This window comes from Polypterus senegalus, chromosome 16 (genome assembly GCF_016835505.1).
Source record: "Polypterus senegalus isolate Bchr_013 chromosome 16, ASM1683550v1, whole genome shotgun sequence".
Lineage (NCBI taxonomy): Eukaryota > Metazoa > Chordata > Cladistia > Polypteriformes > Polypteridae > Polypterus > Polypterus senegalus.
Window position 1 is genome coordinate 7,666,159 of NC_053169.1, and position 23,498 is coordinate 7,689,656.

The 23,498-nt window shown below is 44.3% G+C and overlaps 1 protein-coding gene across 5 annotated transcripts in view; it reads left to right on the forward strand.

Moving 5' to 3' along the window:
* The window catches only part of LOC120516872 (tubulointerstitial nephritis antigen-like), a 43,162-nt gene that overhangs the window by 10,854 nt on the left and 8,810 nt on the right, over positions 1–23,498 (forward strand). For 4 of the 5 annotated variants that reach the window (XM_039738857.1, XM_039738858.1, XM_039738860.1 and 1 more), the window contains 7 exons: positions 528–617; positions 2,157–2,271; positions 3,920–4,043; positions 9,890–10,040; positions 12,174–12,354; positions 15,930–15,975; positions 19,435–19,549. In XM_039738857.1, coding sequence (XP_039594791.1) covers positions 528–617; positions 2,157–2,271; positions 3,920–4,043; positions 9,890–10,040; positions 12,174–12,354; positions 15,930–15,975; positions 19,435–19,549 — 822 coding nt within the window. Of the gene's footprint in view, positions 1–527; positions 618–2,156; positions 2,272–3,919; positions 4,044–9,889; positions 10,041–12,173; positions 12,355–15,929; positions 15,976–19,434; positions 19,550–19,904; positions 20,083–23,498 lie in introns of those variants that run through there. The other variant, XM_039738859.1, reaches the window with a different exon arrangement.

Here is a 23,498-nt window from a genome sequence, read left to right on the forward strand (position 1 = left end):
AATGGAATAGTCAAAGAGTGAAGTCTTGTCATTAATGAGGCTGTCATTGTGATGGAGTCGTGGCCATTATATGCTGTCTTTCCTTGGAGGAGTCGGGCACACCGTTTAATTATTCAGGAACAGGAAAAAAAATCCAGCAGAACTTCTACTTTCTTCCCTGTTGATTCTATCTGGTAAAGAATTTCCATTCCTTCTCTGGAGGGTCCGTCCTCTTGTAAAGCAGGGTCTGAAATGAATGACCACTTTTGCTCTGATGCTCTGGGAATGGCTGAAGGAGCGAAAAGGGAGGGATTTGGGTAAAGTGATGGAAGTGATGCCAGGGTTTGCTGGGTTTTTCCCTCTCCAATCTAAAGGGAAAGCAGCCTATTGACTGTGTCACACTCGTCCCCTTCCCCAGTCACTCTTACGTCTTCTGAGTGACTGAGGCGCCCCCTAGGATTGCGTATTTTGAAGTTTGCTAAGATTGAAACTAAGCCACCGGTGCAGGTTTGTTACTTTGGTTCATTTTTAATTTTCTTTCCCTTAAGCACATGCAGACAGAGCCTGTGGGAGTGCAGCGAGTTTGTGTGCCTCATCCGGCAGGAGCTGATAGACTCAATAAATGGACATCAAGTTGGGTAAGTGTCATGGTGTCTTGTCACCGGCACCACCTTTATCACCTTTTAGTTACGTCTCTGTTCCTTGTTCTACAGTTATTACATTTTATTTTTATTTTTTTATGATCTCTGTGCCATTTTAGGATGCCATTTGGGACAGTTATATAATGCTGTTATGTTTTAGCCAGGGTTGTTGCCCAAACTTAAGTTTATTTTTCGTTTAGTTTGTCTTTATGCTATTATTAAAATATATTGTTCATATTATGTTATTTACGAGTATTCTACTAGCTCTGCCACCCATCTAAGACTGGTCAAAATCTAAAAAACCAATGTAGACCTCAGCATTGACATTTTCAATGTACTTGGTAATGCATGTAGCAATGAAATGTATTGTATTTATCATTCCAACAGATGGCGAATCACAAATGTTCATAGTAATAAAATGCACCATCTGTTGAAATGACAAATGCAATACATTTCTGTTATATGTTGTTTGGTATGGAATTTGTAACAGCAGTGTTAAATGTTTGTGATGCGCCATCTATTGGAATGACAAATGCATTGCATCTGTGTCTGTTGTGTGCCACTTGGTATGGGATTTGTAAGAGCAGTGCTAATGTTTGTGGTGCTCCATGTGTTGGAATGACAAATGTAATGCATTTTACTACAACAAATGTTTGTTGAAATGACAAATGGAATGCATATACCTCTGTTATATGCCATTTGGTAGGGGATTTGTGCTGTAAAAACAGTGCTTGCCTTTGTGGTGCACCATCTGTTGGTATAACAAATGCAATGCATATATCTTTGTTATACACTAGTTGGCATGGGATTTGTAAAGGGAGTGCTAATGTGAGTGGTGCGTGATCTGTATGAATGACAAATGCTATGCATTTTATTAGAACAAATGCCATTTGGTAGAGGATTTGTAAAAACACTGCTAACCTTTGTGCTGCGCCATCTGTTGAAATGATAAATGGAATGCATATGTACGTGTTATATACTAAGTGGTATGGGATTTGTAAAGGCAGTGCTAATGTTTGTGGTGTGCCATGTGTTGGAATGACAACTGCAATGCATGTGTCTGTTATATATTAGTTGGTACGGGATTTCTAAAGGCAGTTCTAATGTTTGTACGCCATCTGTTGGAATGACACACGCAATGCATTTTACTACAATAGATGTTTGTGATGTGCCATTTGTTGGAATGACACAAGTAATACATATGCCTCTGTTAAATGTCATCAGCTTACCTCACCAGAACCAGAAAGGTGGCCCCCAAGTGCACATGCGTGACACAGACAACAGATGAACATACATCTGCTAAGTGTCCTTGCACTCTAGCAAGAAAAAATTGTTTACAGAGTGAACCTCATTGATTGGTTGAGGCTGAACAGCACAAACCAATCAAAACTGCCTGAACTTGAGAACAAGTGCTGGTTCTGTTTAAAGTTGCAGAGCTCTGATGTAGGCACCCTTTAGGTCCTCTCGACACACTCCATCCCACGGTGTGACACGAGAGGCCCCCTTCTTCTCGTCTCATCTCTTTCTTTTTTGTAGTTGGACGGCGGGAAACTACAGTCAGTTCTGGGGGATGACCCTCGAAGAAGGCATTAAGCACCGTTTGGGAACTGCTGAACCTTCTCCGTCCATCTTAGAAATGACTGAAATGAAAGTAAGTGTGTCACCAAATCCCCCCCGCCCCTTGGATGTCACCTTTGCCTTTTTGTTGCTCTCATTCTGTGTCATGAACTGAAGTATCAGTGGCAGCCATTCAGCTTCTAACATAACAGTCAGGGTTTGTTCCCATTGGCTTATAAACATGCATTATTTTTTTGATTTTGGCTTTCAATTATTAAACTGGAAGACAAATACGTTCAAAGGTTAAATTTCTTGAAAAATGTCTGGTGATTCTGATGGACAGCATCTAGCTGGACACAAAGAGAATGTCACTGTCGTGTGCGTACATTGAGCTGACTGAGCCAGAGGAGATCATCACTCCGGCCAGTCAGAGTTCAAAGGATGTTGACAATCGACCAATCAGAAAGAGCCGATGGTCTTAATGCTGTCACATTTAGAACAAAAGTCACGGCGAGGTCTGCCATGGATGTGTTTTAGACCCCAGAGGTGGTCTTCATGAAAGAGGAGATCTCGTGAAGTGTGGCCAAAGTTGATAAAGCTCATCCGGTGAGTACTTCAGTGGTGATGCAAGACCTCAGGGTGTAAAGACTGATCCACAAATCTCCAAATGTGCAGTGGCAGCCGGACGCGCCCTCATTAACCGGAACCTTCCAGTCTCCTCTTGATATCATTTTTCTTAATTTTATTTTTTTAAATATTATTTAGTACATTTTTTTATTCTGTATATTAGCCTACCTGGGGGTTAGGAATTATTCTTTTACAGACAGTCGCACCTGTCTGCTGTGCTGTTGGGTGTCCGTTGTTAGGACATGTAATGGTTACTATGGGCGTGCCCTTGAAGGTTGTGACCTGGATGCTGCTACACGACGGATATGAATGATCTTCCGGGTCACTCATTCCCTATGGGAGCTACAGAAAAAGAAATCTGTCCCTTGGTAATATTCGTTTGTTGGTGTTTTGAGCTTTTGCTCACATTATTTATATATTTTTCATATTTTTGCTGTTTTCTCTTCTTCATTTGTTTAATTTAAAACTCTTTCTAGGCCTCATATCTCAGGCCAGAGGTTTGATGACTTCCTCTCCCTTGAAGGGCACTTTTTGAACATTTAAAGCAGGTTGTGAACATGATAAGCCAGCTTCCCATTTTGGGCCTCTGTGGGCTGAAGCCTGACTGTAGAGTTTGGAGTCAGGCTGCCTGGGGTGAGGCCTCTCTCTCTCTCTCTCTCTCTCTTTCTAAACTGGCCAGTAAGGTCTTGGTCTGGTTTGTGGATTTCATTTGGTGGCATGTCACCCTTTATTTTGCTATGGTAGTGTCACTTTTTCACAACTAAACCTTACACTGAACACATGGAGATGCCACCTCTGATAATGTCTGACCGATTTGAAACTCTTCAGCCATATATATATATATATATATTTTTGGTTTTTAATTAAACTCTGCAAACTAACTGGGTGACATGGTGGAGCAGTTGTAGCCACTGATCCCTCATCATTTCACTATGCAGGGTTCGATTGTCTCCCCTGTTTTCTTTAAAGACCTGCAGTTTAAGTTTGATTGTCCATTCTGAACTGACCTTATGAGAGAGCCCCCTGTCCACGGCTGAAATGGCCAGGATCGGCTGCAGCCCCCCAGGGTGTTTCAGGATGCTATGATAATCAGACCCGTTTATTTCCCTCACTAGGTAAAGGCCGATTTAAGCAACGGTCTTCCTGAGTTCTTCACGGCTTCTTATAAATGGTCAAACTGGATCCACGGGCCGTTAGATCAAGGAAACTGTGCGGCTTCTTGGGCTTTTTCCACAGCAAGTAATGTTTTTTAATTCCTCCCTTTCTAAATTGATTTTTGATTTCTTTTATATAAAAATTCTGATGTGAGCGTCAGTAGGCTTTTGCGTCCTCGGGACCAAGTGACCCAAACTATTCGATTACATTTCTGTAATTATTTACCGCTCTGCTTCTGATCTGTCATTACGATAGCAATGGACGAGAAGAATTCATAAATCATCTGAGGGCTCCTCTTGAGTGCCACTTTCTCTTGAACGATTTGGCTCCAAAACTAATCGCACATCGTCATCTCGTAGCAGGCATAAATTTCAAGTTTTGGTGTTTTTACGTCGAGACGTTTTATCTCTAGAGAGTCCTCAGGAAACTGTGACACACAGACACACACATAGACAGAGACAGAGACTCACCCATCATCGAAATATTGATGTTTTCTGTATCCGGGACCCTAAAACGTCGAGATCTGTTCACAAACCGGAAATCAAAATTTTTGATAGACGATCAAAACCATAAATATTATGTTCATTATACATATGATTTTTAACAAGATAAACCAACGTTCTTGCCTTTGACGTGAATGGAGTGATGGTAGAGAACCTGCGCTTCACCATGTCCAGCTCTCTTGAATCTATCCATCCATTATCCAACCCGCAGGGTCACGGGGGGGTCTGCTGGAGCCAATACCAGCCAACACAGGCTAGTTCTCTTAAATCGGTACTCAAAAATCTATTAAGGCGAAAGTGAGACCCACAAGATCTTTGGTGAATTTGGGTGACCATAACAGACAAGACAGTGTTGTGGATGCTTGTACAAGAAAAGTCATGGAGGCGTGGCTTAAGCAGCATGGGGTAGAAGAGGAGGAGTTAGAAGAGAGGGGAAGTGATGTCAGCCATCCATGGGAGGGAGAGTTATACACGGTGTAACTCCGATTCCGGCCCCCCACAGGTACATCACTAAAGCTGTCCCCATGAGACACTCACAAGGCTCTCACATCTGTTCTTTTCTTCCTTTCATACTGGTAAAATCAATTCCATTTATGCCTCTTGTTCTCATTCGCTTGAGGAGAAGTGCAGTGCCTTTTTAAAAAAATGTGCCATGCTGCAGATGTTCTACACAAAAACGCGCTGTTGTTCACAAAACTGGGTTTTCTCCAAAACAAAATGTCATTCTGTAAGTAAGTAGCCCCCCTTTCCCTGAACCAGCACCAATTGGTGGTCCCCTTGCATCCGATTAAAAATGTATTAGTAGTGAGAGGTTGTGAGAACTGCCAGTACTGCATACAAGCGGGTACCCGCTGACCTCAGACACGGTGGGCATGCATAGAAAACTCTTAGCATCCCATACAGTGAAATGCAGAAGTTCTTCAAAGGATTACTGATGAGTACGGGTTCAACAAAAGGCAATGTAGGTGATCCACAGAGGACTTAATAATCATAATAATATTAGTAATAATAATACATTTTATTTATATAGTGCCTTTCGCATGCTATGGGATACCGATGAGTACTGGCCTATTTCAAGGATGGCTAAGAGGAATCAATAAAAGTCAATGTAGGTGACCCACAGATGACTTAGAAGGTCCCTAAAGTCCTGCTGTCCACCACACTCCTTGGTCACTTATTCCAAGTGTCTGTGGTTCACTGTGTGTAGAAATATTTCCTAATGTTTGTGTGAAATTTCCCCTTAATAAAGTTTCCAACTGTGCCCCCGTATTCTCGATGACCTCATCTTAAAGTCACCATCTCAACCCACAGGACTAATTCCCTTCATCATTTTGCACACTTCACTCAGTTGTCCTCGTCATCTCCTTAAGGCTCAGATCTTTTCATTTTTCCTCATAACTCATCCCCTGCAGCCCTGGACTTGGCCTAGTTGCTCTTCTCTGGACTTCTAGTGCTGCTATGGCTTTATGGAGACCAAAACTCCACTCCAGATGAGGCCTCACCAGTGAGTTATAAAGACTGAGCAGACCCTCCTGTGATTTATACTCCACACGTCAAGGCGCTATATGACCTGACATTCTGTTAGCCTTCTTAATGGCTTCTCTACACTTTGTCTGGCAGTTGCCGGTGTCGAGTCCACTGCACTAATTCCCTTAATCATTTTGCACACTTCACTCAGGTCTCCTCTTCATCTCCTTAAGGCTCAGCTCTTTTAATCGTTCCTCACAACTCATCCCCTGTAGTCTTGAATCAGCCTAGTCGCTCTTCTCAGGACTTTATCCAACGCTGCTCTGTTCTTGTATGGACTACCAATGAGTGCTGGTCTGTTTCAAGCACTACTAAAAGCATCCAACAAAGTCAATGTAGGTGACCCATAGTGGACTTTGAAGTTCTGGTATGGAATACCGATGAGCATCGGCCTGTTTCAGGCACTGCTAAGAGGGACCAACAAACGCCTGTGTAGGTGATTCAGGGAGAACCTAGAAGTTCTTGTATGGAGTACTGACGAGTTTCGGCCTGTTTCAAGCACTACTAAGAGCATCCAACATAGATGACCCATGGAGGACCACCGGGTATGCCTCCTAGACAGAAGTGAAAAGTATGGTGTAACCAAAGGGTAATTAATTGTTGTCGATTGTAGAAGTGGTCCTCTCTCTACCTGAGAGCTGCTTTGAGTATTCAGAGTGGAGAACTGAGACTAGAGCTTGGCTAATTGATTATCTGCTCTGCCTTTGTCAATGCTGGTAATGAATTAAAGAATTCGGTAAGGCTCCTACTTTGTTTTCCATTATCTTCTTCTCTGGTAGGAGGGGATCTCCGACCTTTAGACTTACATCAAGGTAACTAAAGCCCACTCGTTTTTTAACAAACAGAATTTATTGATAAACACAAGGATTATAGAAATATGATAGGTATACGTATATCGATATCGAAGACAGGACACCGGACAGACAGACGTATAACACCAAAGAGGCTGGCTGTTTACTATGGAGTTCTAAAGATAAATAGCGTTACGATATCGATGTTGCTGAGGATCCTTCTTGTTGTTGGAGTGCACTCCTGCTCTTTGCTTGTGGTGTGTTCTGATGCTGCTTTTGATGAAGCGGATTAGGCCGCCCAGGCACCCTCAGCCCCAAAGAAGCCACCAGGAGTCTCAGGACAGGCAGCAGAATCAGGCTTTATTGTACGACTCAATTCAGATGATTTGAGCAATTAGCAAATATGGCGATCTTGTGTTTATTACAATTCTTATCAAAAGTTTCACCTCCATCACTTTCATTCGACACTCCTATCTGACTCTAATTTCCTGCAGCCTTGGTTCTACCTCTCATTGATCCCGCCATTGTTTCCCAGTTTAACACTAGAATTACCAGAGCCTACAAGAAAACTCGTAAATCCGGCCCACCTTAAATCCGTTCGCACCTCTCCGTCAGCGTCCTTTGTCCTGTAAATGTGTCAATAACAGCAAGCAGCCTGCTATCCCATCCCGTCGCCCACCACCGCAGTTCAATTCACAAAGAAGTTTTCTCAGTGTTTAGTGTTTATCTTTGAGTGAAGTGCTGGAGCTTTACAGGGTAAAATAGTACGTCGTCATGTGGAAGACAAACACTTCATGTGTGTTCAGTGTCATCAACAGTCTCTGTAAAACGTAGTTAACACTGAAACGTTTTTCATGTTTTAGTAATAAGTGACAAAATATAGACATGAAATGTATAAGGTGTGAAGCCTGAAATACAAATTCACAAAAGGTACAAGTATAACAAAACAAGTGCACTTTTATTCAAGAATTTAACCGAAGAAAAAAGAAAGCAGGTTACGGCAGGCAGTTGATACGACAGCTTGAGTGGTGCAATGCTCAGTGAAAATATACTCAAGTTATTGGGATTACATACAAACACACTCACACACACATAATTCCAAAAATGGTATATTTGGATTCAGGGAGGTCTAAAATGTCGAGATCCATAAAAATATTGAAATGGAATTTTTGGAGGATTTCAATACTTTCCCTGTACTTCGTATGCGAGAAAGTAAAAAGAGGGTTCAGAAACTGGATGGATGGACAGGTGTCAGTCAGTCAGTCATTGTCCAACTCGTTATATCCTAACACAGGGTCACAGGGGTTTGCTGGAGCCAATCCCAGCCAGCACAGGGCACAAGGCAGGAACAAACCCCAGTCAGGGTGCCAGCCCACCGCAGGGCACACACTAGGGACAATTTAGGATCACCAATGCACCTAACCTGCATGTCTTTGGACTGTGGGAGGAAACCCACGCAGACACGGGGAGAACATGCAAACTCCACGCAGGGAGGACCCGAGAAGCAAACCCGGGTGTCCTTACTGCGAGGCAGCAGCGCTATGCACTGCGCCACTGTACCTCCCCTATATTATATTATATCATATTATCCATCCATTATCCAACCCACTATATCCAAACTACAGGGTCATGGAGTTCTGCTGGATACAGGGCGCAAGGCAGGAACAAACCCCAGTCAGGATGCCAGCCCACCGCAGGGCACACAAGCCAGGGACAATTTAGGATCACCAATGCACCTAACCTGCATGTCTTTGGACTGTGGGAGGAAACCCATGCAGACACGGGGAGAACATGCAAACTCCACGCATGGTGGACCCGAGTTGTGTAACTGTACAATTAAAGAATTTACTAACTGGATTCAGTTGATTGTGTTTCTTTACCTAGAAAACTGAAAGCCAACCCGGGTCTCCTAACTGCGAGGCAACAGCGCTACCCACTGTGCCACCGTGCCACCCCTAATATTATATTATATTGTATTATATTATATTATCCATCCATTATCCAACCCGCTCTATCCAAACTACAGGGGTCTGCTGGAGCCAACACAGGGCTCAAGGCAGGAAGCAAACCCCAGGCAGGGTGCCAGCCCACCGCAGGGCACACACACCAGGGCCAATTTAGAATCTCCAATGCACCTAACCTGCATGTCTTTGGACTGTGGGAGGAAACCCACGCAGGCATGGGGAGAACATGCAAACTCCACGCATGGTGGACCCGAGTTGTGTAACTGTACAATTAAAGAATTTACTAACTGGATTCAGTTGATTGTGTTTCTTTACCTAGAAAACTGATTCAGTAACAAAAGACACATTCATTCTGTGGCTTTGCAGAACAGAGAGACCTTGATTGGTTAGAAATTTAGTAAATGCTGAATACACAGGTCTCAAAACTATCGAGTCTACAGGTTTGAGAACAATGTAAGCTGGAGTTGATGTCAGGAAGTGTTAATAAAGCTTATTGATGGATTACGAGGTCGCCCGCAAGCCAAGAAGAACCAACGCCAAATTCTAGTAAGGCGAGTAGCGGAGTCTCACACACTTACAAAAGAGAACCGAAAGGAATTGAAATCGACATGAGGGGCGTGTAATGTAGGCGTCAGTACGCCAGTGAAACAGGGGAGTGGCTCCTAAAAAGTGGGCGGAGTAAAGGAGTTGCCGCTGACAAGGGCGTCATCTTACGGGCCTCAGAATGTCTCAGGTCGCTGAATCTGTCTGAGGCTTTGGACTGTCTCGTCTGCAGCTGGACTCTATTGGAAAATATCGGCACTCTTGAGAAAACAAAGATACCGTTGCAGCAAAACGCTACATATTTTTAATTTTGTCCAGAAGATTCTAAATAAAAAAAGTAACGTGAAGTCCACAAAAGTCCACAAATAGATCCACGGACAGTTAAAATAAATGCAGGAATTAGTATAAAAAATGATCATACCCTGCTGGTCGTATGCATATGAGATCCAACCATCTCAACCTTAGAAATGCAGGAGATGAAGACGCCGGTGGAGTTTTGTCGCTAGATCTGTAGAACGTCCCCCTAGTGGGCAAAGCACATACAGCACAAATGTGAATGGCGTGGGGTGTGTAACTTTTTCTTTTTGTTTTTTAACGTTAAGGTGTGGCAGCTGACCGAATTGCGATTCACTCCCAGGGACGGAGGACGGCCAACCTTTCCCCACAGAATCTCATATCGTGCAACACTAAAGACCAGAATGGCTGCCACGGAGGGAATGTCGCAAACGCATGGTGGTATCTGAGGAAAAACGGGTAAGTAAGTGTTGAGTCCAGCAAGTCGAGAGAAATATCATGAAGGTGCTACATGTCCAAGATTGTGGACAACTGCATTAACTGCACTGGGTGGCAGCAGACGAAAGACGAGATGGCCGTGGTAAACTAAACTAAACTAACCGAGAGACCGGGAATCGAGTAAATGGAGCCCACAACATGAGACGATAATTGTAGACCAGAACTGAAACAAGAGTCTGAACTGGGAATTATCATGTAAACTGTGCCGTGAATGGGTGGAAGGAGTACAGGAACCCTTAGAAAGTGCTGAAGCGCCAGCCCGGTCACCCCATTTAATTCACGTCAATGAATAACAGAGCGGGTGCTTGTGGGTGCAAAAACAGAACATAAATGACCTCTCCGGCTCTCTTGTGAGCGGGCAGGGATCTCGGCGCTCCATCTCTGAAGATTCGTCTGAGTCCAAATGAGACGGCGTCCTTCAGCGTCCTATAGTCGTCTGTGAGGAAGGTGCGGGGTTAGCTGCTCTCAAAGGGACTCTCGGAAAAGGGGAAAAAAACAGACAACACTGTTAGCGCTGGGTGGCATGCTGGCGCAGTGGGTAGCGCTGCTGTCTTGCAGTTAGGAGACCTGGGTTCACTTCCTGTGACCTCCCTGCGTGGAGTTTACATGTTCTCCCCGTGTCTGCGTGGGTTTCCTCCCACAGTTCAAAGACATGCAGGTTAGGTGCATTGGCGATTCTAAACTGTCCCTAGTGTGTGCTTGGTGTGTGTGTGGGTGTGTGTGCCCTGTGGTGGGCTGGCACCCTGCCCAGGGTTTGTTCCTGCCTTGTGCCCTCTACTGGCTGGGATTGGCTCCAGCAGACCCCCGTTGGCCCTGTGTTAGGATATAGCGGGTTGGAAAATGACTGACTGACTGTTAGCAGTGGCTCCCCCTATCGCCCCAGTGGAGTATTACATTCCTTGGACACATGACAGGGCCAACACGTAAACCGAAGATCATTGTCAAAGGGATAGAAAAGAGTCTGCAACTAGAAAATGAATTTTAGATTCAAAGAACCTAAACTGTCATGGATCATTTTTTTTTACTCTTATTTATTTCTCCTCAGACCCTCTTTTCCTGGGTTTTTGAGGTCAGAGAATCTTGTAGTGGTCCGGTGGTGCTACGATTCACACCATCGAAGAGACGGTGATTTATTTATTTTTTCAAGTGGAGATTCCAGGGATGCACCCAGCCTTTAGGCCTGACCTGCCCACACTCACGAGCAGAGACAACAGGTGATAAAACAATTGAAAAATTATTAATCACGAACTATAATTACACGCTAAATAATCCCAACCCATTCCCTTCAAGGTGCCTGACAATAAACACCAACAACCCATAACAATAAACACTCGCTATAAAGTCCATGGATAACGGCAGCGGATGAAATGCGGTGATGGAGGCAGAGAGTCCAGAGATCTGCACGTTGAATGGGAATGTAAAGATAGTCCTACTGGTATTTCCTGAGGAACTGAAGACGGGTGAATGGGATCAGGAGCGCTGGGAAGACCCCAGACAGACCATAGCCCAAAACAATAGACGATCCCGGACAAAACATGAATCCACAGGTATCACAACAGAAGGTAGAGAGACAGGAACTTCAGACACGAAACACAAAAGACTTCTCTCTTTTGGGATCACTGGCCTCCTTGTACCCAAATGCCCCTGCGCCCTAAGCAGATGACCAATAAGAGCCGCTGCAGGGACTGCTGGGAGATGAAGTTTCAATTCCCCGTAGCTCCGCTACAATCTGTTTCTTTTCTGTGTTCGAATGAAGTTTCTGTGCTTCGCTCGATTTTATACATTTTCTTAACTGTTGTCTTTCTATCGCTAAGGGACTCCTTGTGGTTGGTGGGCGGGGCCTACGTCAGGTTCGAGGTGAAGCGACTTTGGCGGGGTTCACTCACCACGAGGCAGCAAAGCATTGTGGGAATCCGGAGCAATCCGAGTCAAGGAGAAGCCGTCATTAACGTTTGAAAAAGAATCCGAGGGGAAATGTTGAGACAGCTTTGCTGTTAGCTACGCTCGATGACGTCCCCGTGTATCGTCCGACTTCTTACCTTCTTGTTAATTGAACTGGCCAACCACCTCACCGATTTCTTTGCTTTGTTTCAGACTCGTGTCCACTGAATGTTATCCTTTCACCAATGGCCGCTCATTTGAGAGCAGCTGCATGATGAGCAGTGAGAAGTCCAACGAACGTGGAAAGAGGCACGCGGTGACCCCCTGTCCCAGCAGCGCGCTCCACTCCAACGAGATCCACCTGTGCACGCCGGCGTACAGGATCTCCTCAAATGTAAGTGGGAGCCTGACTGAATCGTCTGATCTAGTGGTCCTCTGGTTTGGTCCTGGGGGACGTGGTAGATGCGGGTATTTGTTTCTACCAGAGCATTGCAGCATTTACCATCTTAATGCTTCATTTCGGGTGTAACCAACTCAAAAAAGGATATTTTACATTATGTACTTCATACTGTTTGTAGTCATAGGCAACGAAAAAATCTTTTCATCTCAGAATGGAGTTAATAAAATGTTCGATACAATGGACCTCAATGGAGACCCTAAGCGTTGTGGTCAACAATCAAGACTTGTCACAACAAAAAGGTTTGGGGCAGCCACCCGTATAATTGAGAGTTTGAGGAGATGGAGAGAACTGCACAGGTTAGGAAACATGGTGGATATATATACCGAATATACTCGCGTATAAGTCGGGTCTTGAAATCTGAAAAATCGATCATATAATCAGACTCCGACTCATACGCCCGTTCAAAAATGCGACGCTTAATTTCTTTTTACATCGTTTTGCCTCCTCCAATCTCGCACGAGTTTCTCAGATGCATCGAATTTTGTTGCAGCAGCGCAGTTACCAATTTCTTTCGCCACTTCAACGACTTTTAATTTAAAACCAGCTTCCTATTTCCTTCTGATCGAACGCTCCATCGTAGATAAGGGATACTCTCATGATAAAGGAGTATGAGGGGGTGAGACACAAAAAACACAAATCAGTGCAAAAGACGCTTCAGAACAGTTCGGGTATCACCGTGTGGTCACGTTGACACAATACATAGAAATAAAAAGGCCGTGTGCTCCGTGGTTCCTCTCTCAGGTGGGCGTCAGCATATCATAATCTCTTGGACCAACAGCGCGAGTTTTCTGCAATCAACTTATACGACTGACATTATAAAATACCGGAAATCATACGATAAAATCAAGTCCCGACTTATACGCGGGAGAACTTATCCACGAGTATATACGGTAGTTGAAAAATGGGGAGTGGTCTATAAGATAAGAAAATATAAGAACAAAGTAAGGTTGAATTAATTGGACTCTGTAGCTACATAAATAAAAAATTTGCCATGATAGTTTTATTTTGCGGAACAATTCCGATGAATTAGCACTTTCAGAAAGCGGAAGTAGGTCAAAAGTTGCAAGAGACTTTAGTAAAGTGTGTAATGTAACACTTGTAGACAAAATTTAGTTTACGTAAAGGAAAAAGTTCTCAAATATGCATGTATCACCATTTGAACGTCAAGCAGGATATTGCGATTATCTCGAAAATCGGTCGTTTTCTGACAAAATGCAAAGCGACAAAAAAAAAAAAAAAACGCTTAGAATGTGGTGCTTTACCATAATTTGATGTGAGATTATCAGTTCACAAAGGCGTAGGAGGCACACTGGGAGTCAAAGATGGGACGTCTAAAAGTGGACAGGAGGCAAGAAGGGCACCTTGAAATTAATACCAGAGTCTTAGACAGAGGCTTTAATAAAAACGTGCTGGACAGAATATGTGCCGGTCAGGAGAGGTTAGTAAAGGTGTAGGGGGCATGCTAAGAGTCGCCTTCAAATACAGGAAGTATAAAAGGAGATAATAATAGAGTCTGAGAGGCAGTCTTAATGGGAACACGTTCGAGAGATGGAGTCCCTGTCAAGAGAGCTTAGTAAAGGCATTGGAGGCACGCTGAGAGTCGCCTTCAAAGACAAGAAGTATAAAAGTGGACAGGAGGCAAGAAGGGCACCTTGAAAATAATACCAGAGTTTTAGACAGAGGCTTTATGGAACGTGCTAGAAAGAATATGTCACAGTCAAGAGAGCTTAGTAAAGGTGTAGGGGGCATGCTGAGGGTCGCCTTCAAAGACAGGAAGACTGAAAACCTGAAGGGAAATGCAAACTCCCTCGTAATTCGAGAAAGAAAACCAAGCAGGGGTCAAAAAACCAGAAAATAAACACGACAAGGTTTCTAAACACACCTACAAAGATAGACATCGCAAGTGTCTCCATTGTGGAATTGACATCGGGGTGGCACTCTGCTGGGCTGTGACTCTGGCAACCGCTTAACCACCGGGCACCAAAGTGGGGCAGCAAAACAACACACAAATAATGACTAACTTTCACAAGGCGGCACAAACCATTTAAATAACAACAGCATTTATTTATATAGCACATTTGAATACAAATGATGGAGCGCAAAGTGCAGCCCTTAACCCTTAAACTGACACACACTTGGGGGTTAATGGACCCCTGGATGCCACATACTTTTTTGCTGCTCTTTTTAAGGAAATGTCACAATTCACCAAGAAAAAGTGACATTTTAATTGAGCACGTATTTTTTTTATGCAAAGAGCATCACAATTACTGCAACACTCGTCATTTTACACACTGACAATGATCTGTAAAAACTATAAAAACTACTACTGCAACAATCTATTGTTCTATGTACAAAGTGCAACTGACGCCATTGATGAAATTCAGTAAATCACCAACTGCGCCAACTGCGCCTGAACTGGCTGCACACAGAGGCCAATGCCAATGCTGGCAGACTAGTCGAGTGCAGCGGCTGAATTCCAGGGACAGGGGGCGCCAGTGGTAATGAGCTGGCCACTCAATGAATGGACGGCGCGGACTGATCAGCTCCGGCGTGCTGGCGAATTGCACTGGGAACTGACTGTAGCCGCTTCTGGCAATTTAAGGGTTAAATTAGTAGCTTCCTGACATAAATAGCATTATTATATTGTTTAGGAAGTATAAAAGTGGACAGGAGGCAAGAAAGGCACCTTGAAAATAATACCAGAGTCTTAGACAGAGGCTTTATAAAAACGCGCTGGACAGAATATGTGCCGGTCAGTAGAGGTTAGTAAAGGTGTAGGAGGCACGCTGAGAGTCGCCTTCAAAGACAGGAAGTATAAAAGTGGACCTTAAAATTAATGATAGAGCCTGAGAAGCAGGAACAGGAACACACACAAGAGACAGAGTCCTAGTCAAGAGAGCTTAGTAAAGGCATTGGAGGCACGCTGAGAGTCGCCTTCAAATACAGGAAGTATAAAAGTGGACAGGAAGCAATAAAGGCACCCAAAAAATAACAATAATAGAGTCTGAGAGGCAGTCTTAATGGGGACGTGCTTGAGAGATGGAGTCCCTGTCAAGAGAGCTTAGTAAAGGCATTGGAGGCACGCTGAGAGTCGCCTTCAAAGACAGGAAGTATAAAAGTGGACAGAAGGCAAGAAGGGCACCTTGAAAATAATACCAGAGTCATAGATGAAGGCTTTACATGAACGCGCTGGACAGAATGAGCGCCGGTCAAGAGAGCGTCAGGCACACACGGATACCGAAGAAATGTGCCGAAGGAGCACAGAGGACAAGTGATAGCAAACATTTGAACTCCTTCAGTCACCTGTCGTCATCAGGTAGAGTGGCGAGCATTTAAATCATTAACTACATAACATGTTTAATTTCTTTTTCGATTGTTTATAAGTAAAGAGACATGAAAGTAAGTTACTATTGAAAGTGATTTCCCCACCACTGATCCCTACCTTATTTATCACTATAACTATTACAGATTAATAATTTACTAATTAATGCATCTCTTTATTCACTTAGGAAACAGAAATAATGAAGGAAATCATGGAGAATGGGCCTGTGCAAGGTACGGAAAAGAGTCTCGAATGAACGCCTTTTGTTTAAAAAACATCGACAGGAAGTTTTCTTTGCCTGAAAAGCTCTTTACTATTTTCTATTTTTTTAATTACCCTTTATTTGCTGCAAATCTATGAATTCCTGAAGAAGTTTCATAAAATGGCAATCTAAATTCATCCATCCATTATCCAACCCGCTATATCCTAACTACGGGGTCACGGGGGTCTGCTGGAGCCAATCCCAGCCAGCACAGGGCGCAATGCAGGAAACAAACCCTGGACAGGGAAGCAGCAGACCCCCGTGACCCTCTAGTTAGGATGTAGCAGGTTGGATAATGGATGAATGGATGGAGATTTACCCAGTAATAATGTTTTTCCTGTTTTATTTTCCGAAGTCAGAACAAAAAAAGTCAAATCCTTTTAAATGAGCAGACAGGTTAACGGCTAACAGTAGTCAGGCAAGATTCGAAACCAGGAAGACGAGATCTGGGTGACTAAACTGAAGGGGAATGCAAACTCCCTCGTAATTCGAGAAAGAAAACCAAGCAGGGGTCAAAAAACCAGAAAATAAACACAACAAGGTTTCTAAACACACCTACAAAGATAGACATTGCAAGTGTCTCCATTGTGGAATTGACATCGGGGTGGCACTCTGCTGGGCTGTGACTCTGGCAACCGCTTAACCACCGGGCACCAAAGTGGGGCAGCAAAACAACACACAAATAATGACTAACTTTCACAAGGCGGCACAAACCATTTAAATAACAACAGCATTTATTTATATAGCACATTTGAATACAAATGATGGAGCGCAAAGTGCAGCCCTTAACCCTTAAACTGACACACACTTGGGGGTTAATGGACCCCTGGATGCCACATACTTTTTTGCTGCTCTTTTTAAGGAAATGTCACAATTCACCAAGAAAAAGTGACATTTTAATTGAACACGTATTTTACGTAACTTCCGGGTTGCTTTGGGGGCCACGGGTCAAGGGCATGGAAGCCCTTCCCTGTAGGGGCCCGTGGTCACCGCCAGGAGGCGCCCCGATGTCTTGGAGACTTGTTGCCCCAGCACTTCCGCCACACCAGGAAGTGCTGGGGGGAAGACCTTGGGTGTTACCCGGAGGGCTGTCAGGAGGACAGCCGGCACTTCCACCACGCTGGGGCGTGGCCAACAGAGGAATGCCGGGAACACCTGCTGCTCATCCGGGCACTCTTTAAAAGGGGCCGTCCTTCATAGATTCGAGGCTGGAGTCGGGTGGAAGCAGGACAAGGCAGAAGGAAAGGATGAAGGCGGCCCAAAGAAAGGCATAGTGAGGCCAGGACTTTGGGATAGGGGTTTGTGCACTTGAGTGGGTCTGTGTGACCAAAGGACTGGGGTCTTTGTGACCTGAACAATTGTATATATTGTAAATAAACGTGTGGTGGTTGTGCAAAACAAGATGTCTGCCTCTCTGTGCCCGGGTGCCGTTGACAATATATATATATATATATATACATGTATATGATTTACATAGGAATATAAGTAACAGGCTGGTTAGGTTTACAGATGATACCAAGACAGGTAGATTAGCAGATTATATGGAATCCATTATATCATCACAGAGGGACTTGGACAGCAGACAGGCTTGGGCAGATTTGTGGCAGATGAAATTTAATGTCAGTAAATGTAAAGAATTACACACAGGAAGTAAAAATGTGAGGTTTGAATACAAAATGGTGGGGATCAGAAAATCGAGAGTCCACCTTATGAGATGAATTTAGGAGTTGTAGTGAACTCCTCTAAACTATTGACTTCCAGACAGTGTTCAGAAGCCATTAAGAAGGCTTGGTTCAGAATGTGAGTTTATATAGCGCCTTGATGTGTGCAGTACAAGTCACAGGAGGTTCTGTTCAAGGCTTTATAACACACTGGTGAGGCCTCATCTGGAGTACTGAGTGCAGTTTGGGTCTTCATAAGGACACAGCAGCACCAGAGAAGGTCCAGAGAAGAGCGACTCGGCTGATTCAGGGCTACAGGGGATGAGTTAGGAAGAAAGATGAAAGGACTTGAGACCTTTAACCATTTAATGTCATTAACTTTAAAGAATTACACGTAGGAACTAAAAATGTGAGGTTTGAATACACAATGGGGGGCCTAAACATCAAGAGTCCACCTTATGAGAAGGATTTAGCAGTCACAGTGGACTCGACACTATCAACTTCCAGACAGTGTTCAGAAGCCATGAAGAAGGCTAACAGACTATCAGGTTATATAGCGCCTTGATGTGTGGAGTTCAAGTCACAGGAGGTTCTGCTCAAGCTTTATAACACACTGGTGAGGCCTCATCTGGAGTACTGGGTACAGGTTGGGTCTTCATAAGGACACAGCAGCACCAGAGAAGGTCCAGAGAAGAGCGACTCGGCTGATTCAGGGCTACAGGGGGTGAGTTATCAGGAAAGATTAAAAGAGCTGAGCCTTAAGGAGATGAAGAGGAGACCTGAGTGAAGTGTGCAAAATGATGAAGAGTATCAGTGCAGTGGTTCGAGACGGTGACTTTAAAATGAGTTCATGAAGAACACGAGGACACAGCTGGTAACTTGTGAAGGGGAAATTTTCACACAAACATTAGGAAGTTTTTCTTTACAAACAACGATAGACACTTGGAATAGGCGACCAGTAAAAGTGAGGCACAAACCCTTCAAAGCTGGCTGAGAATCTGTTGAACGTGCAACAAGCAGAACACCCGCGAATGCTGAACGTGTACGGGTCAGATCAAGACCACGTGTTGACTGAGTTTTCTTGATTGGGAAGGTCTTGTCCATCACAAGTGCGCTCCTCCAAGCCAAACAATTAATCACGACTGCTACATCAATGTTCTTCGACGGTTGAGAGATGCAGTACGATGAAAACGGCCGAGGCTACGGACAACTGGTGATTGGCAGCTTCATCACGACAATGTGCCCGCCGACGCATCACGTCTCGTGCAGAGTATTTTGCCGAAACATCAAAACGCCTCAATCCGGATGACTCAGCCTGGTAACTTCTGGCTTTTCCCAAAAATAAAATCAATTTCAGACAGTTGATGAGATTCAGGAAAATACGACGGGGCAGCTGATGCCGACTGCCAACAAATGAGTGTTCTGAACAGTGGAAGAGATGATGGGAGAACTGTGTGGGGTCCCAAGGTGCCCACTTTGAAGGGGACTGAGGCGTCATTGTCCCATGTACAATGTTTCTTGTATCTTCTTCTATAAATGTATCTATTTTTCCATATTACATGCCTGGATGCTTTTTCCGACAGACCTCATATATCTGTGTGTGCGGGCGGGGTGGATGGCAGGGTTGGCACTACTCTGTTGTTCTTCTAAATTCGCCGTTATTGCAGAAGCCCGTACACAATTATATAGCAGCCCTTCTGGATATTTTGTGACACCGGGACACTCTCATGAAGCCACAAGCCTCACAGTTCTTATTTGTCTCTCTGCAGCCATAATGCGAGTCCATGAAGACTTTTTTCTGTACAAAGGGGGAGTCTACCGTCACACCAATGTGGCAGCAAAGGAGAATCAACGCCAGGGGACGCATGCAGTGAAGTTAGTAGGGTAAGTGAAATCAGCAAAAAAAAAAAAAACAACTTGGCAGCGCACTCCTGGGTCCGGTTGGCACGGTGGTAGGTCTGCTGCCTTGCTGGACGGAGGGCCAAAGGGCCTGTGCAGAACTTGCATGATCTCCTTGTGTTCATGGGGTGGGTTGTTGTCTGAGTGATACCAGTTTGCTCCTGCAGTCCATATATATAGCCAATAAATATATATATGGGTTTAGTAAAGGCTGCAATCTCGAGCGAACCTCTTCCCAGGGAGCATACGCCCCCTGCTGGATACACTCGGTAAGGGTGATGTGTTTGTGATAGTGTGCAGTGTGTCATGGTATCTAAAAGCTCCACTTTCTTCTCATCAGACCTCAAAAACTTCTTTTAGCTAACTTCAGAGTCTCCCATGTGCCTTCTGCTCAGATATCCGGTGTCTCTCATAAACCTGCAACTGGTGAAGCACCCGGGCACCGTCGTTGCCCACACAGTCTCTCCCGTCTCACCCACTGTAGCTTGTGACTCCTTCAGACTTCTCAGAGGTCTCCCGGTGGCCTCCCACACTCGTCTTGTTCAGTTTTTCTAGCAGATTTCCCCGCTGAGCCATAATCCTTCCATTTCTTCTTCAAGATCAATTTAACTAAAATTCAGTGACATGCAGATGTTTTGGTCTCCTGGCCCGACTTGTGCTTTTCACCGACTTGCTTTATCTTCTGTTCTTTTCCCTTCATTGTGGCACATCAGGCCACCATACTGACTTACCATAAGTTGGACCGTCCAGATACAATCTTTATTTGTCATTAGTCTGCATTATTTTCTTTTATTGTATTTGAATGTTTTGTATATCCTATATTTATCTTTATTTAGTGAAGATATTATTTGTAGCCAATGTTATAATCGGTCCTGTTGTTCTTTCTGAATTTTGGGCATAGGAAGGGTGCTATATGAATAATTTGTGTTCTTATTAGTATTTTCTTTTGCTTTTAACGGCTCAAAGTTTATAAATAATAAGTGACAAAAACTAGAGCAGTTCTATATAAGGCAATTAATATTCAGTGTAGAATATGTATTGCCGTTTTCTTCACATACATGTTTAAAAATATCAGATTGGCTTAAATGTTTATTCTAAATTGGTTCAGAACAATATTGCACACATGCATAGTATTTAAAAAACGTAATCACTTTTATTATTAACGTTTTACTAAACGTGGTGCAAACATCGTAATTATCCTCTTTAATAAAACCCCTGTGTGCGTCCAGGTGTCCGTTTGTCTTCTGGTGAAGTGCGCATGCGCGGGGCCACACGGCACGTGTTCAGTCTGTACCTGTGCATTCCCTGTGTGTGCAGAGAGAGAGAGAGAGAGAGAGAAAGAGAGAGAGACACACACACACAGGTGCGTGCGTACGAGAGACAGACACGCACGCACACAACGCAGGCAGGCAGGCCCACGTGAGAGACAGTCACGCACGCACACACGCAGACAGACAGAGACAGGCACGCACGCACGCACGCAGACAGACAGACAGGCAGACAGACAGACAGGCAGGCAGGCAGGCAGGCAGGCAGGCAGGCAGGCCCACGCGAGAGACCGCGCACACGCACGCACGCACGACGCACGCGCAGGCAGGCAGACAGACAGACAGACAGGCAGGCCCACGCGAGACAGACAGTCACGCACACGCAGGCAGGCAGGCAGGCAGGCAGGCAGACAGACAGACAGACAGACAGACAGACAGGCAGGCCCACGCGAGAGACAGACAGTCACGCACGCACACGCACGCACGCACGCACGCAGGCAGGCAGGCAGGCAGGCAGGCAGACAGACGCGAGAGACAGTCACGCACGCACTCACTCACGCAGGCAGGTCGGCAGGCCCGCACGAGAGACACACTCACACACACACAGGCAGGCCCGCCCGCCCGCCCGCATGGGGGACAGACATCCATGCACGCACGCACGCACACACGCACGCAGGCACGCCACAGACACAGACAGATGCGCACGCACGGGACAGAGTCAGATACACACACAGGCGCACGTGTGCATTGTTGCAATGTTACTTTTCTTGGTTGTTTATTAGATTACAGAATTTTCAAATGTTCATTTATTTCCCTGTGCTTAAAACTCATTAAAAAAAGGTGTTTGTAGCGAGCGGGTCGTAAGGCTGTAGCGGGAACTCTTGCAGTGTTAGTTTTCTCTGTTGTTCAATGTTTTAGTTATTCAATGTTTTTACATTTAGTTTACTATTACGCTGTGCATTCAATGGTATAATTAACTATATTTGTGCTTAAAATCTTAAAAAAATATATATTTACATACAGTTCATACGGTCTGGAACGGATTAATTGTATTTACATACAATCCTATGGGGGAAATTACTTCGGTTCCACTGTATTACTGTCATACAAAATTACAGGCATTTTACGGAAATACAAACCAATATTACTGAGAGAGAAAATTAAAGGCACACAATACAGTGACGCATATTACAGCCACGTACAAGGTCCCTTGCCATTTAATATCGATTGTCCCCACTAATGTTTATGCACTACTGTTCTAGCGCCCGTTATTGTAACGGGCTTAATGTCTAGTATTGTATAGTTCGTTTCATGACTGTAAATGAAGCACTGTTTTCAATTAACACAGAGCTTGATGATTTTAAATTTGACCACATGTTAAATGGTTCCCACAGACCCGAACACAACGTAAATGTTAATGGTGTATTTCACAGAAACGATCAGTATTGTAACAACCCGGCAGCAAGCGCTGGCGGAGTGACGCCTCATGGGTAATTTATGTAAATAGTTTGTGGGAAATTTATGGGTAATTTATAAAAAGCTTATTGTATGTCGAAATTTACGTATTGTCATTTGTGTTGTAAATAATGGTGTGTTTGGATTTAATTGGTTGGGTGGGTTTGGGTCATCGCCGTCCGGGGGTTATTTATTTTGTAAAAAGTACCAATTTATTGAAATGTGTCTTCGTGCGTGACCTTGGCAATGGCCGTGCAATAATGTTGAGCTTTTGTTTCTGACTATCTTCTGTAATAAAAAGATACAACAGGACAGAGCTGTTTTATTGCTAAGATTTAATCTAAGCAAACTACCGAGACACTCGGAGTCGTGCGGTGTATGGGGCACGAGTGTTCTCTTTCTTAAAGAGCTGGGTGCAGTTGCGTGCATAACGCTGGCAATCCGCTAGCCGACAGCTTCGGAGAGGTGTACGGCAGAGTTCGGCTCGAAATCTTCAAAGACTCCTCCACGGGTCGCTACAGTATTGTTTAGTTTAATGTGTGGCACGACGTGATGGCAGAAACCCTCTGAACTTGACAATGATGCTTATTATTTGGTTTAATGTACTGTTTTTCCTTCTCATTTTTGTTTCATTTCTGAGCTTTGCCGAAACCTTCCAAAAGTAATTTTGCGAGGTGACGTCACTTCCGGGTCGGTGACTGCGGTGACGTATGGTGTCGTGGCTCTGCAAGTGGATGCTACTTTCTATTCGAGTTCATTTGCCTGCCATTCTTTGCCTGAACGCCACCTTCTGGCGGCTCCTAGAGAGTTTCAGTTTCCCGGTGTTGATGGGAGATCCCGTTTCCAAAATTACAAAGCTGCGTACTCCTCCGCCTAAGAGTTAGATTTGAGTCACTCGTAGATTCCAGGGCCAGTCTGGTCCGTTGTCCTCCTCTGAGGTGCTTGACAAGTACTGGCACAGCAGTGGGATTTGAACCCAGGACAACAGAATTAACGAAGCACTGGCTGATGGGTAATAATTAAACCGAGTTGAATTATTGTTGTGATTCGACAGTTCATGCAAACAAACAAAAAACAGATTTTTCTACCCTTTTATACTCCGTGCTTTTGATGCTTTCATGAAGTCACTTGAAGCTCAGTAGCCTGAATATAAAAACATCTTTCATTTCTGACCACCTGGGTACGAGCTGTCAAAAGAAGAAAAACCGGGC